Source organism: Molothrus aeneus, chromosome 3, assembly GCF_037042795.1.
Source record: "Molothrus aeneus isolate 106 chromosome 3, BPBGC_Maene_1.0, whole genome shotgun sequence".
Classification (NCBI taxonomy): domain Eukaryota; kingdom Metazoa; phylum Chordata; class Aves; order Passeriformes; family Icteridae; genus Molothrus; species Molothrus aeneus.
In genome coordinates this window covers 34686589-34703675 of record NC_089648.1, presented here as the reverse complement: position 1 = coordinate 34703675, position 17087 = coordinate 34686589, and the positions used below count along the sequence as shown (strand labels likewise).

At 39.0% G+C, this 17087-nt stretch overlaps 1 protein-coding gene across 2 annotated transcripts in view; it reads right to left on the bottom strand.

The window, feature by feature from the left end:
• The window catches only part of BIRC6 (baculoviral IAP repeat containing 6), a 176040-nt gene that overhangs the window by 14240 nt on the left and 144713 nt on the right, over positions 1 to 17087 (bottom strand). For both annotated transcript variants that reach the window (XM_066546647.1, XM_066546648.1), the window contains exon 66: positions 7706 to 7916. In XM_066546647.1, the coding sequence (XP_066402744.1) occupies positions 7706 to 7916 (211 nt within the window). The remainder of the gene's footprint in view (positions 1 to 7705; positions 7917 to 17087) is intronic.

Here is a 17087-nt window from a genome sequence, read left to right as displayed (position 1 = left end):
ACCAAAGGTAATGGATTGAGACTAAATGAAGCCTTCTGAAATGGAATGTGTCTCTGTACCTTCAGGTTCATCACTGAATGAAGCAACCAGCAGTTCCAACACTGACCATGTTGCCTTGATTTGACAAACAGAGGTACAGCTAGTATGAGCAGTGAAAATAGGAACACAAAGCCAGCAATTGCAATACAGCAGTTTCTGCTTCAACATTTCAGGCCTACCCTTCAGGCTGACCTGATGTCTGCACACCTTCAAACCTTACAAAATCAATCTAACAAAGATCATGTCATGAATATGCATTTCATCCTTGCAGATCCTTGTGCAAAACTAAGTCCTAAATAGATGACAAAATGCTCCTTCCTGTGTACACAATACACTAGCAATTACTGAAAATACACTAATGATAAAACTCTAGGAAACCTCCAGTAAAAATTCACAGCATGTAGATGAACATCAACCCAGGCACCACAGGACTGTGGGTCAAATACAAATTTTGTCTCTGCAGTTCTCTTCTGGGCTACACAAATGTAGAGCTTATATTTCAATAAGGAGTTTAATGTAACATAATTTTAAGAGCCTTAAAATATAAAAAGCATCTAGGTTACATCGGATGTTTATAATCTGCAAATCAAAATGCCAATTTAAACATCTCAAATTTTTCTAATTATTTGAAAATGCAGTGCATTTTCAAATGCATGTGCACAACTGTTGTTTGATAGAAGCTAGCTGCATAGTAATCATACATTTCAATCTTTAGATTGCAACAATCTAGTCCTTACCAGCATAGATAGTCGACTGCTGAAATGAGGACAAGGGTATTTGATACTAATGTAACCTAAATGTGACTATTTAAAAGCTTCTGTGTTTTGAGAGCTAACATAAATTTACACTGTCATCCTGCAAAACTTGGGAGATTTCAATGCTAACAGCTCCCAAATTATTTTACAACAATTTCTACTCATTTTTGTTTCAACAGCACTCGTTCGTTTTGATACCCAAACAAGTTCAACAGCCAAGATGAAGTGGTTTGCTCTTTCTCACTAGCAAACCAAGAAACTATCCACTTGAGTAAAACCAGCAATTTAATGTTTTGATATAGCAAACATATTTTACCAACTAAAACCTTTCTGTGTTTTAATCTAGACTGAAATTGTGCATAATGAATGACTCTCTAAACTATTCAGCAGAGGTGATTACAGTAGTACTGAATATGGTCTCTGAACTGTACCTAATCAAATGAGAATATCCCTAGAGAGCATTAATAACAAAATACATTACTGTAGCACGGTCCATTTTCCCTGTTCCAGATTTAATCCAAAAGGATGTTAGCCCATGGCAGACTTCAAGCTATTCTGAGCTTTCAGATACTCAAAGTTCGGAGGAATTGGAGGCATCACAGCCAGCCCCAGGTTGCATTTGAAGAACATTGTATGACAAAAAAGCAGCAGCTGCATCTTTCATTCATACTTTCCAATCCTTATTGCATTTTTTCCCTGTGGAAAGCTAGGCCAATATTTTTTAAATAACATACTAAGCACCTTCAGCAATACATATTCAAACCTACTAAACCTCAGTGATAACCTGTTTTAACATCATGCACATGCTAGCAGCTACCAGTCCCTAGAAAGGTATACAGATTTAGATCTGCCTGCTATTGATGCAGAAGCCTTAAGCTATTTGCTATAAAACCCTTGGAGAAATTCTGGCTGAAGTAAAATGTCAGTGGGCATTATGCAAGAGAAAGATGTGTGAAAAGCAATAAACTTGTGCTTAGTGAAGGCACTAAAAGTATAATTAATTCTTACTAATCCATTTTCAAAACAGTGCTCTTGTGGCTCTTCTGTTGTCCACTTGCTTTTACAATTTGGACCACTTCTTTGGTCTTCCTCCTTCACTTTGATCTTAGAATCAAAAAAATCAAGGTGTTGGCCTCATTAAGCAAAATGCTTCACCACATGCTTAAAAACTCCTACAGAGATGGTGAGTTACTGACAGCAACTACCTCAGCAGACAAGGAATATATATTAGTTGAAGCAGCAGGGAAAGGAGACATTTACTCAAATGCAAACTACCAATAATATTATTTCCTCTTGTTCTCCCTGCTGTCCACAACAGTTACACTCCAGCCCTTTTGAACTGTATTCTCCTAACATCTCCTGTGCCACCACAAAAAAAGGGAAAGGAGATTCTGTCCACTGCAATCATGAGCACAACAGAAAACCCCTGCCCTGCCTCTCCTCACAAGAGACTTTTAAAATCCTATGTTTGCAGAAGAACTCTACTCTGACAGCTACATTATCCAGCTGCCTTACTTCTGAGTCAGGCCACACCTGTGGAAGAGCAGTTTTGGAAGCAAAATGCAGGAATAAATCTGACTCAGCCACACCTCTGCCCCATCCAAGTCTCATTTTTTGTCCTTGACTCTGCCTAATCATGGATTTCAGCCAGTTTCTTAGGGAGGATAAGATAGCTGGTACACAAATTCCCAAAATTAGACATACTGCCTTATCAACATCTAGCTTCCTCACACAAGTGTTCCTTGTATATTCTAAGGGTTAGTTAGGCTAAAGGTAACCTTTCCCCCCACTTTTGGGGAACAAACCAACTGATATTGCCACAGCATGCAAGACTCCTATGAATGATGACATCCAGTTTTTTCTTTCCCCATTTTGTCTTCCTACCTTTATTTGATTCAAAAGAACACCAACTTAGTGTGATCCATCCTGCACAGTTTGTGAGATCACAGAATGGTTTGGGTAGGAAGGGATCTTAAAGATCATCTCATTCCAACCCCCTGCCACAGGAGGGATACCTTAAACTGGACCACATTGCTCAGAGCCCCATCCAGCCTGGCCTTGAACACCTCCAGGGATGGGGCATCCACAGCTTCTCTGGGCAACCTGTTCCAGAGCCACACCACCCTGAGAGCAAAGAATTTTTTCCTAATATCTAATCTAAACCTACTCTTTCATTTGAAGCTATTTCCTCTTGTCCTGTCACTACATGGTCTTTGTAAAAAGTCCTTCTCCAGCTCTCCTGTAAGCATCTGCCTCATTATTTTATTCTCTACTTTAGCATTATTCACAAATGTTGGAGAAATTTAACAGCATTTTACAGTTTCTCAGTTTATTTACAATCAGCATATGGAAAATCAAGTAATTCCCTAGACTCAAGATGGGAAAATCTGTCCATGGTTCCCCAGCCATATGTACTCTCACACTGATGATAATTTTTAAAGCTCACAGAGTTTTGTGATCTGAGATAGAAATGAACATCCCTGCAGACATGAACTATTATACTTAATTTTCTATTTCTTTGACATTAGAAGACCACAGCAGCCCTTTCTGAAAACATATCCTTAAAACATTTATGCTTTTGGCTATTAAATCATGCAATTTAAAAAGAACAGGTGCACTATAAGACAAAAATCTTGCACAAAACAGCTCTGGAGCAGATGGAGGTGTGAATATGGTCTCTGTACCCATCTCCCTCATGTAACAAAACATCCTGGTCTGAAAAATCTAAAAGCCTATTTAGTTCCCTAAACTGTATTCTTATAAAAGGGCTGAGACGAAGATGTAATTCAAAGCCCAGGAAAAAGTTCAAAGGGTTTCACATATCACCCATGCACTGGGCAATCTTAGAGCCTGCTGCAGCCTTGTGGCTGTTCTATGGACCCCACAAAATAAATCCTTGCTCAGATTCAATCTTGGAGTCCTCCAGTACCAAAATTACAGCTTTACTGAAGATGATAATCCAAAAACTACATCTCAGTGTGACCTGAAACACATGGTATTGCTTTGTGCACAGATGAGAAAAGCAACCTGATGACTACTCTGCTGTTTGTGAGCAGGTATAATGTGGGCAAAGCCCACTATTAGCTGAGAAAATTCCAATCCCCTTCTCACTGCCATCTCCAGTGCTGCAGTCCTGCCTGGATTCATTCTCTCTCCAAGCTGGGTGATACATGAGTGATCCAGAGGCACCAGGAGGGCCCCAGCTTGAGAGAAGCAGTTGCCAGGAACTTTACAGCTCTCTCAACACTCTGTGAAGGAGGAGACAAAATACCAAAAGTGAAATCATAAAGCCAGTAAGATGCTTCAGCTCTTTCCTTGTATTCTATCACCCTGCATAGAAATTTCTGTATGCAGATAACTAGCAGTTTAACAAACTCCTGAGCTTTAATGCAGGAAAAACCTTTATCTAAATGTTATGACTTCCAGAGTGGAGGAGGAGCCAAATATAAAATTCAGACACAGAAACTTTCCCATACAGTTTTTCAGCCACTGAAGAAAAAGCAGAGAAAATGTCAACCCATATTTAAAGGGATGACAGTCACTAATATATTTGCTAGAAAAGACAGCAGTGTACATGCTAATAATTTAAGCCATTAATTTAGCTTGTGCTAGAGATGACAGCCTTCTCTTTATGCTGTGCTAAATGAATAACAAATTATACATTCCCAAGGCAACTTTAATTTTCCAAGTCAATACTAATACTTACTCACCCGTGCCTGGTGCTTGCAGGTGAATGTGGTGGTACAGAATGATACCCTTATCAAAGCATTCCCAGAGTACAGCCAATGAAGCACTCAGCCCCTGTGCCCCACAGGGACAGTGCTTACAGCACAGGGCTGCTTAGTCTTAGGCTGGGACTCACTGTCTTGGGATAAAACTACCCTGGGTTTGTAACCACAGCCCTCATGGACTCCACATTTACTCCTTCCAGTAATTCACACTTGCTCAAACAAATCTCCTGAAATCAGGCAAAACAGGCAAGGGGCTGTGACTTTGCAAATGACCACTGGTGAAAGCTGGTAACCTCCTCCCAGATGGCTCCACCTACCCCACCCTGGGGCTTGAAGCACTATTTACAGACATTCAGTGGAAGCATTCCAAACCAGAGGCTGCAGGACTGCTCCCTGCAGACAACCATCAACTCAAAATGTGAGTTTCAGCATGCAGCAGAAGGAACTGATAATTGTTTTTTAAAGAAAAATAAATTAAAACAAATTAGGCCTTGATTCTTGGGGTCCAGTTCTAAAGAAATTTTTTTTTGTTTGAAAAATGCACTCTTTCACATAAAAGTTCTCCAAAACAGCAGTGAAGACAATGAAAAGCCATAGCAGAGATAATACCTCAAGCCCACCTGGCTGTATTCCAGCATCCCCATGAAGCATAGTTAGGAATTTTAGGGCTAAGCTTGCTAGACAGCACATCACACAAATGAGCCACCATCTCATTTTGCCAGAACAGCCATTTGCCACGAAGCTCACCCAGCAGATGTTGGCTCCAATGAGCCTGCTTTGCCACACATCAGCAGCTCCCTGCAGCACAGGGCTCAGCCAGCACAGCAAGCTCATGTCTCAAACCCATCCCTCGTGGTAACTCATAACACCGGCCTGACTGCTCTCCAATCACTGATGGCTTTGACTTCCTAGCACCCAGACAGCCATGAGAAATCATCTCATACCTAAATATCTTCTCGATTATCCAGAAATTTCCCAATTTTCTAAGAGAATACTGTGGCCTTTGAAAGTAAAGGAAATTCAATGCTAACTGAAGTCCAAAACCAAGTCTCCTTCAATTCTGGAACAAAGTGGACACTCCCAGCCCAACATAGAGATGACATCTGGCAGACACGCAAGTCTGCTGCTCAGAGGATGTGATGTTTTGCCTTTGAAACTAGAACCCATAATTCTGGGTTGTTGTTCTGCCAATTTGATCTGAAAGGAACAGCAGATTGTCCCATTTAAGAAATTCGTGCCAATACTTGCTTATATTTCTGGCACACCTTCAACTAAAACGCTGAGAATTCAAGCCTTCCACCCCAGTGACTCCAGGCTGTTCAGGCTGTTGATGTTTTCATCCTTGTCTATGCACTGCTTCAAACACAAACTGCACTATGCTTAAACCACCCAGTAAAAGACAGGCTTTCCTTTTGTGTTGGGATAACAAAGTAATTCAAGAAAATTGTACAGATAATGCATAAAGAATGAACCACAGAACTCCTATCAAATCCAGCTAATATTAAAATAATTGTGACTCTAGAATTCTTCTTTGCTTCCAGATCCTAAGCTGGCACTGAAGAATTACTCCTACTGTATTTACTTTAGGAAACAGAAAAGAGCCTATGAACAGCAGGTGCACGCCACTCTCACAGAGAGACTTTTTAGGCTTCAGCCTGGGGAAGTGACATGAGGAGACAGAGGTTTCCATGGCCATTATATCCCAGGCTGATGGATGACCAGATTAGCAAAGAAAAAACAGTCAGCAATTCTGGTGGAGAATCACATACACAGGTACTGGAAATGGATTACACAAAAGCCAAGTTTCTTTCCTATTTTAAGAAGATTACATATACTATGAGATATATAGATAATATTGCCAGCAGGCACAAGCTGACTTTTTTAGGTGGGTATCCAGCATAAAGAACTGGCTTTTATCCTTCCCAGTTCTGTTTCTTTTGCACTACACTAGCAAAAAAAAAAAAAAAAAAAAAAAAATCCCACTACAGGTACCTTACATGCTTGATAAAAAAGACTTGCAGTCTCAGTCAAGAGGGATTGGAGAAATTGATGGGTAAAGTCCAGTTCATCAGGAGCTACTAGAAAGAGTTCCCAATAATGAGATTCCTTCTTGAAAAGTCTCTTGGGTAATGGTTGGTAAATATTCTGAGTTAATAGTGGAAGAAAGAACATTCTCCACACACCTTTTCCTGACATTTTATTTACCTTCTTCCTATGAAGTTTCAGCATATGCTTAGGGGCAGCACTAAATTTTGCAGAGAAGGACAGGTTATTTCTTAAAAAGCTGTCTTTAAACTGGAAGCAAGTAAACAGAATCAAGAAACCAACTAATTACTGGAAACAGAAAATTATTAAAATAAAGAAATGAAAATTTGCATTGCAACATTGATAGTTATCAATGAAATGACAAGAGTATGCAAATCTACCAGCTTATGTCTGTCATACCAAAACCATTCCCTGTAAACAGTACAGTAAACCAGACAGATACATACAAATACAAATCTGGATCAAACAGATGGTATATTCTCACTCTGGATGGCAACATCCATTCAGAGAAATAGACAGAATTCAATCTTCTTTCATGTCTATATTCATAATAAGTAAAAGCTTGTCCTGTTCCAGGCAGAACAGGGTTGATTTTTTGCAGTATCCAGGAGAGGACCCAGAGGTTAATGTACCCCACCTCAGACAATTGCTGGGGCAGGGGAAAGGGATTCTCCTCTGGGAGGGGGTTCCTTCTGGCCAAGTAAGAATGGTGGAGGGAGCAGTTGGGTGGTGCCAGGTCCACACTGGAGGGAGCAGCTGGATAATGCCTGCTCCCAGCTGGAGGGAGAGGTCAGGGTGGTATAGCTGCAGTTGGGTTGAGCTCCATGATGAGCATTTCTGCATGTGAGTCACTCTCTCTTTTGTTCACTTTTGTTAATAATATTGTTGCTGTTTGTTCTCTTATCTCATTGCTGCTTCCAGCAAATTGTTCTTATCTCAACCCGTGATTTGTTACCTTTTGTGCCTCCAATTCTCCCCTCCAGCCCACCACAGGGGGAAGGGAAGGTAGGAGCCAGCAAGGGGCAGCATGGTTTGGAGTGTCTCAGTGGGAGCACTAAAGTGGGGAGTATCACTCCTAAAGCACAAGCACACAATACAGTTTAAATGAAGGCCAGGGCTGATACAAGTGCTTACCTCAGTCTGTTGGTGTAGGTATCTACACAGGTCTTCATTTTAGCCAACAAGGTCCCAACAGAAGCCTGGGACTCCAACTGCTCTTCCTCCTCTTCGCTGCTTTCTCCCGACAGAGGAAGAAGTAAGGGCACCATGGATGTGCAAGAGGCAATAGCACGGAGCAGCTCCAGCAGAGCTCGGTACAGGGGAACGTGGCGAGCCATATCCAAAACTGCAAGAGACAAGCAGTTTACTAAAATTACTAACACTGCAGACCCTCTCACTCCTAGTATGGATGTTTCAAACAGAAAAGCTACATTTTAGTAATTATTAAAATATTAATGAAATGTAATGATAAAATCCAGTATTTTGTAATCATCATTTTGAATTTGTGCTGTAATGGACCTGTACAGAAAGAAATTTACAAGATACCTGGAAAACAAAGGTTAATAAAAGACACAAGAGGACAAAAGTGCTAACAAGGTAAGGCACAGGATTATCACATGCTATATTAATTTCTAGTACCTTAATATACAGTCCTGGCTCAAATTGTATGCTAACAGTAACAGTAAACAAAAATCTCTGGAGGAAAAATTGCAACCTATGGCAGAGTAGCATCTGCTGAATCTAACAGCATAAGCATGTATAAAGACTTTCACATCACCCACTTTATTTACAGTCATCTTCTCCTTTGGGATAATTTCTCTGCATTATTGCAAAAATATTTATGGTTCTGTAATGAATGAAGTTATCTACTAAGTAGAAGTCCAGTTTTGCTTCTTTTCATGAAGAAAGGATTGTTTTAGAAACCATTATGAATCTTGCAGAGAATGCAAATTTTATCTGCATATATAAACCACAAAACAGCAAAGATGAGCAAGAACATAGATTAGGCAGGCAAACCTCACTGTCTTAGTGCTTTTCAGTGTGATATATAAGTGCTTCAGAAGTAACTGTGGGTAGAATACAGATATCAGCTCCTCTGATTAGGGAAGACAGGCAGAGATACACAATTCTAATGGATTCCCTAGCACCACATTGTTTATTTTTCTTCTCCACTTGTTTAGACAAATATGTAATGGATGTCATTTCAACTGACTTTGTATCATTAATAGAAATCCTGAAAATGTAGCAATAGACAGATACTTTAACACAGCTGCTTCCTCTGCCCCTAGGACATGCTATGTTTAACCTAACTGCAGAAAATATTTGCTCCAGTTTAAAGTATTCACAAATGACTGAGTTTATGATAGAATAAATTTATTCTTTTTCCAGCAAAAAAGGCCAGACAACAAAAAGCCCCTGACAACTTGCATTAGAACAGAACAAAGCACAGAAGAACTCTTTAATGTTTCATTTAGCACATCTCATCCTCCAAGCTAAAGCAGATCAGAGACTTTCAACTCCTGTCACCAAACCCTTAGCTCTAAATACAGCAGGATGGGACAGTATAAATAGCCAAGCTAAATTCAACAAGCCAGTTTATGCAGTTTAAGGCCGGATTTATCTCTGCCAGGACTTCTTTGATCAATAGCTTGCTATTTGTCTTTTGAATCTATTACAGTGGTACAAACTCTTAACTGGGTGAAGTGCTATTGAATAGGAAGAAAATTTACCAAAACAAAATATTAATCTGCCAGGCCTGGTGTCATGGCTCTAAAAATAACCCATGTCAAAATAATCCATATATCTAAAGCAAACTGAATTTAAACAGTGATGTTAAGAAAACCAGTTTGAATTACCTGCTGATTCTTACCTTTACATATATATTTTTATATATATATGCCTCCATTTTTTATGCTCAGTTACTAGTGAAGAATGATTGCCCACAAAAAAAACCCCACAATATGTAAAAATAAACACATATGGATCTGATTATGTGTGGATTAAAAAAAAAATCCAAACACACACACATCCATTAAATAAAAAAAAAAAAAAAGAAGAAAAGAAAAGGAGGGTGGTGAAAGAAGGGCAAGCATAAAATATATCCTACCATAGCCCTGGCCAGAAACCATCTCCCACCTGTAGTGCTAAAGACCAAGTGGCTCCTCAATTTAATCAATAGCTGTTTATTATGAGGATGGTGAGTGAGGGAGAGATATGACCTCTTAGATAACCACAGCATTTCACTCTGGAAGCCTTTTATTTATTTATCTTAACCATGAAATTTTCATGAGACCAGAATACATAATTCCAAATCCTTCAATGCTGGCTTGCCCTTTCCTTTGCTAAATGGATAGTTAAGTTCAAAATTCCCATCATGAAGGGAACTGAACTGACATAACTTTCAAGTGGGAATGTTTTCCAGAGAGATGGGAGAGATTCCTGGTTTTAGCAGATCTAACTCACTTGCACTGCTTTGCTATAATTCCCATGTGAAACAAATGAAATGCATTCACTTGGCTTCAATTTAAACAACCTTTTAGGGAACAACGACTAATTTCTTTTACCTTAATGCCAGACTCTGTGAACTCAATTTTTGGTACCATTATGTGTTTTATCCTATTTTCCTCCTTCATTATATTTACTAAGAATTGTGACTCATGCAAGTTTATTTTTCTGCCCAAAATGCCTCAACTCCCTTCCATCCCCAATCTAAAGCCCCAAAATGTTCATCAAGACTGGATTTCTAGATAAATATCAGAAAAACTTGCTGGAAAGAACCTAGAATTTTTATTATTATCTTTATCTGTTTATTATCTTCATCTGGCAGTTCACCTACTCCTTGTGCCTGCTTTCAGTTGAAAGAATGCCAAACTGATTACAGTGTATGCTCAGAGCAGATACAGCTCTGCTTTCTGAAAGAGGTGAAGAAGACTTGAGCAGTTTGTTGAGCTCTAGGTAATTTTTAAGACACTATGTTTAAGCCACTAGGACAACAGGATACTATTTTGTACATTACACTCCTGGACCAGATCTACTCTTTGCTAACCTGTCCACCTCTTTCTGGTGTGACCAGCTGCAGCTACAGATGTCCCAACAGCAATTTTCTGGACTGAGAGAGGTTTAACACATCCAGCAGCATCCCAAGTAGAACTTCAGTTCAGGCTGTGCCACTCACACTCCAACACTGTCCTTGCTGCTTTTAGTGTTTGCAGCACATTTAGTCAGGATTTCTAAATAAGATTTTTCCTTCAGATATCATTATGTATTTCAGAAATATAAATTACACAGGTTTATAATTAAAAAAAAAATTGATCCTGTAATAAGGTCCCTTAAGGGAACTGAATTGAAATACTACAAACATGAATTAAAACATAAAATACAAACTTGAAAATTAAAATGCCTATCTCCATCAAATAAAAGCAATGGAACTTTTGGACTACTGTCCTCACATACAGGTATCTGGCCAACTAAGATGTCAACAATTTGGATTTCAAGCAAATATAAACTTCAGTGAAGAACACATGTTAAAAGTAAACCACTGTATTCTTCAAAGTATGCCCTCCCTTGGGAACATATCCAGCTTTTTTTGTCTGACTCAATTGAGCAATGAAGGTGTATCATAACACTTTACCTGAATTAAATATGATAGCTTTTCTTATAGGAAAAAAATCCAACACACCACGAAATAGAAACAAATACTTCTGCTTATACCAGACCTATAATTTGAATACTATTAGAATATATTTAATATGTCAGAATCTTTCTGTATGGGTACTTCAGTTGTGTGAGAAGGCATCAACAGCGTTTTGTTTTGTTTATACCGGCATGCATGTAAGCACACCCAACTGCAAATACACAGCATTCCTAAGAATGGAAATGGGAGATTAACATTCTTGGCTTTGTAAAAATGACAGATGGATATTTATCCATGAGTGTCTGTTATCCCAAGGACAAAACAGTTACGAGATAATGACAGATACCTTTCACCCAGAGCTCCGTTTGGGGCTCTCAGTCTCCCGCACTGAGTACACTCAGAGTGTCCTGGCTGTCAGGCTCCCACCAGCTGTGCTGTCACATCTGTCCATTTTTGTGCTGTTGGTGCTCCCTGATTCTGTGGGTCAATGAAGTGCTCGGGAATGTTCAGCTCCCAGCACCACAGAAGCTCCCCCCTGTTGACTCTCAAACAGAATTGCTGCCCCAGAGAGCCCATGTGAACTTCTGCTGGCTATCCTGAGCACGTCTTCAAATGATGACTGTATGACACATACTTACATCAAAAGAAAAGATTAAATTATTTCATTTCTATACTCAAGGCAGGAGTTTGCACTCAGGTTTTATCCTGCTTCCTTGTCCACCTTAACTAGGGCTGTCAGGATAGGTCTGCCTGTGACAAGGTGGTGTTCCAGAGAAGGCTCCAAAACCAGAGCTGGGAACTGGGAACTGGCTTCTGCATCACCTGACCCAAGCTGCTTCCCCACAGCCTGCCATGGGATTCTCAAACTGCACTGAGTGAATACACATCATGGTCTCACCTGCTGGCTACACCAGCAGTTAACCAGCCCAGCCAGCAGAGCATGAAGCAGAGCACAGGCTAAAACCTGCAGTTGAACCTGGAGCAGGAGCAGGCAGCTGCAGGACACCATCACAGCCCCTTGCTGGGGCCTGGAGGCAGCTGTGACAGCCCAGGTGACAGAGCAGGGCAGGAGGTGACAGAGAACAGCAGGCAACAGCACCATGGGCCAGTGGCCAGATGATGCCAGCAGTGCTCTTAAAGGCTGGAATACCAGTGCTACCACACATAACTGTTACCAGTAGCATTTTTATTCTATTAACCTTGTTTTATTAATTAAGCAATTATGAATGGACATATCCAAAAAATGGGTCAGTGTTCTTACTGTCCCTGATAATTAGCAAGGAAGTTCAGGGGCAACAGGCAGCATACATATTTATTCATAATTCACATTAAAAAAGTACCTTAGGTTTAAATTTATTCTGTTGTACTTTGAGAAGCAGAAACCTCAGCACCTCAGCAAGGTCACTGCCATTTGCTAAGATAGGTGGGGATGACAAACATCTAGAAAACATCTCATGGTTTAGGGGAATTCAGCTAGTCTCTTGCCACAATATTTGCAACTTAGAAAGATACTGAATAAAGGCTAAATAAGTAAAAAAATAGAGATTTCATGAAACTAAATCTCCCTTCTATGCTAGTAACAATAAGTCTGATTTGGGTGGAAGGAAAAGGAGTATGACTGAAGTTTTGTTAAGAATTTTTGAGTTCCACAAACTGCTGAGCATCCTGCCTTTTGAAAACTGCAGTCTTTCACATGCCTAAACATCATGGGATGTTAAGGCATTTTTGAGAATTTTTAACCTATGCCAGCTTATTCCTGGGAAGCAACTGATTAACATTTAATGATCATGTGTGATTTCAGAACATTTAAATTGCTTCCCACAAATCTATTTGTTCATCACTAATATAGATCTACTTCTTACAACTATCTAAGACTAGCCATATCCAGTTACAACCTTAATATAATGAAAAAGAAGGATATGAGGGCAGGTAGTTTCACAGGATCAAGGTATCACCTTAAACTTCATATATATCTGTAGCAAGATAATGACCCAACTGAGTCTAATACTCCTTTGCTTTCTTTTAATATTATACAATATTCAAACAAAGTATAGCCAGGCCTAATGGCCCATTAAATAGGCAGTACTGAACAGCAATAAATTTTTTTGCAATTGATTTAACATCCTCAGTTCAACTTAACTGGCTATGAAAAAGATTATTTCCATTGCAAAGTATATTTAAAACATCACAAAGAATATGCATATTTATTCTAAAATGAGGGAAACTATTAATATAGTGTATCCATTATATAAAAAAAAATCTTCACACTTTACAGCAAATTAAAGAGACAAATACAGAAGAACAATTTGTAAGAAAATGATGAAAAGTTCTTGTTTACTTGCATCTAGTGTCAAGGTCTTTCCCACTGTAATTCTCACTGTGACTGTATTAATAATTCCTACCCCAAAGGAGCCTACAAACTTGGTGTAAAAAAAACCCCAAACAGCCCCTTGAGGAAAAATAAAAAATCAACACCTCTACCAGTTTTACAGCTATGACTGTGCCAGATGCAGACCCTCCTTTCTTCTGGGCTCTGACAAAAGCTGTCTATATATACTCTCAATCTATACTCTCCTGTATGTAACTTCTCATTTTCTGCACTCATTATTTAAGGACTTAGTAAAATTCAGTCATTTTAGAGGCCCACAGAAGTATTTTTCTTCTGTACAATCTTGTTTTACTTTGGACCAAGACACATGACTGATGCTCTGCCTTTGCTGAAGGAAAGAAGGTTGTGCTGGCAGCCGCAGCAGCAACTGGAAACTCTTCCAAAACTACAGTCCTTTTGTTTCTTTTCTCAAAGAGATCTACCACCACAAATATGAGAGAGATGATAATGAAGGATCAATTAAAAGGAAGTAGCTGAAAAGAAAAATGTCTTCAGGAAAGAACCCATATGGAAACCCCAGAAATATAATGGGGGCCTCCTTCTTGCATGGGATAAAGTTTCCAGTGACCCAAGAGATGCCTTCAAACCTCATTTCTTATTTTATTTTGGATCTGTTTCAGTAAGATGTTTCATCTTCCTGAGAAGATGAATGTGTTTTGTTAAATACTCATCCTGAAGTAGCCATGTAACCCTGATTCAGTTTTAAGCAATGTGAAAGATAAATACCAGTTATGTGGACTAACTATATTATAAAACTGTTTTATTCATATCATGCACAAATGCTCTAAATTTACTACAATATATCCAAGTCTCCCCTGCAAAAACCCAAGAAAATACCTATGTATTCTGAGTAACCTATTTTTTCTTTCATAGTAATAAAGTTTAAAAGACATGGGATCATCAGCTTAAGAAGCTCAAAGTAAAATAAGACATTCTTATTACCCTGCTACTTACTAAAGTTTAAGGCCAATGTTAAGACACGACTACAGTACCACATTCACCTGGCACTACATTTTCCTTTTTTATTTCATGCTTTTATACCTCCAAATAAATTAAAAGTAAGATCCAAAAGTTGTCAATTTTACACAATTTCTAAAACATGCTAAGTAATTAGTGAGGACTTTTTTTTTGATGCCTCAGTATGCTATTCACCCATAGCCATGATCAGATTAAAGACTTCAGGATCTCATTATCATATTAAAGACTCTCAGCTGCTATGAATACCACTGTTCAAAAAAAACCCCAAAAACAAAAACAACACACAAAGGAAGCACTAATTTTGTATTTTTAATTAAAACCTTCAGAAGACAGAGTCTTGTGGCCACATATACTGCCAAGCACGAGTGAGGCACTCCATTTTTGCAACAGGGCCACACACCCTTTTGCTAAATATTTTAAAACTGGAGCCGTTCTTCAGCCCCCATTTGCTGCCTCTTTGCAAACATATGATGTATGAATGCAGTCCCTGCTGCAGGCAATAGTGTCAGTTCCAAATACGTCATGCTCTGCTGCCTCTTGATTTTCTGTTTCACAATCAACCCAGGGCAAGCCTCTTTTATAATAGGCCTAATTAACACGCTGTGCTCTGCTCTGCTTTGCTAGAAAAAGAGATTGCCCACAGAGTAGCTCAAAATCAGGTCTCTAAGAAAACATTAGCCTTTGAGTAAAAATAAAACAAAAGCTTTCCAAATATCTTGTAGTAATTTAATTAGCTTGACTTCTTCACTTATTTTAAAATAGGAATAACACCAGCATTTTCACAGTACTGTTTTCAGTACTAAGAAGGATGACATCAAGAGAGATTTGTCCCTTGAATGATGAAGCAGGAGAAAGGGGTTAAGCACCCTTATAGGCCATGAGTCACAAAGCCCACGTCAGAGCAGAAAAACAACACAAGAAGGGTGGGCCTCTGAATTTAAGATGGGTACAGTGTCATGCTCCAAATTATTACTATTATTGTTCAGACACAACTTGAAAATTTTGTCCTTCTGATGTCAGCACTGAGCCCATTAGCAGACAAAAAAAATCAGGTCAAATGTTAGAAAAGCTGATAATAAATTATAAATTAATTACTGAGGCTGCATTCAATCATTAGTATCACTTCAACACCATGTGCATTTCCCCCTTTTATAAAAGAGATGGGACAGACCTGGAAAAGAGAGAGAAGGGTGACTAAACAACACAAGGTACAGAATGAGCTGCTGCACTGTCTAAAATGAAATAAAGACATTGCAGCCTCAGTGACTAATGAAGGGTATCATAAAGACATTGCTTTTAAATTATGAGTGCTAAAAAAAGTGCATAGAATTGGACTGATCAATATGTTCAAAGGAATGGGCACACCATTAGAAGAAATAATGCCATTTGTATAAGAACGTACACTACACAATACATCACTTTTAAGGTCTGGAAAAGCTTAGCACTGAATGTCAGGGTAGTAAATATTGTCACAAGTTCAAAAGTAATTGGGTAAATTGATGTAAGAACAGGCCATCAAGGGCTAATAAATGAGGGGACACCACCCTTGGCAACATACTAGCAATATCAAAGCAGCATCTGCATGGCACCCCATCTCTATATTCTCCCTCTTATTGGTGATAAAGTGGCAGCCTAACAACCTTGTTCTGTCTTGGTATTGCTATTACAGTGTGTTCTAGGAAACTTGGGAAAAAAAAAGTGTAACTGCAAGAGGAAAGGAAATGTGCTCGATTAGACAGGCAAAAGGCACTGCTCAGGGAAGTTGGACAGTCATCCGTAGTGTAGTAATGAGCACTCAAAACTAGAGCTCTTAGCCATTCCTGGCTTACTTATTTTTTAAAGAACATCTGATTTTGGTGGAATTGAATATTTTCAGGAAAGTTCTGTTTAAAAGTCAAGCCAAACAACACTTTTAACACATGTTTCCATGAATCCAGAAAAAACCCTTTGCCAGAAGAAGTGTGAGGCATTATTTCATTAAGCCAGTATGTACAGTTCAATAAACAAGACACAATTTCCTGCATGTGAAAGGATGGGAAAAAGAAACCGAAACTTTTGTAAAGTCATGAAAACCAAAGTGAGCTTTTAAAGCATAAGTGACTATTAAAGCCATGCATGATCCCCAGTTTTGGAGATATTACTATTTAATGCTGCACTCTAGTCCCTCATAATGGAATTCACTAGGGATCACTCTGTGCCATTAAACAGAACGCCAAACAAACCTGAAAGGGTGGTCAGGTAATGGAGAGATTCTTCTTGCAGTCTACAGAGGAATCTTATATGAGGCTTGGGAATACATCATCAAGCAAAATTAATTAATGAAATCTAAAAATGCAAAATTGTGTATTCATTGGTTGTTTGATTTTAAGCATGGCCCAGCAGACATCAGTGTAGAAAGGCTGTGAGCAAGGTACTGAAGAGTAAGCACAAACTGCCATGGGATCCAACCCTATCACAACTTTTAATAACCTCTCCTCTGAAAGAAAGCTGGATTGACCCATTAACAGTTCTTAAAA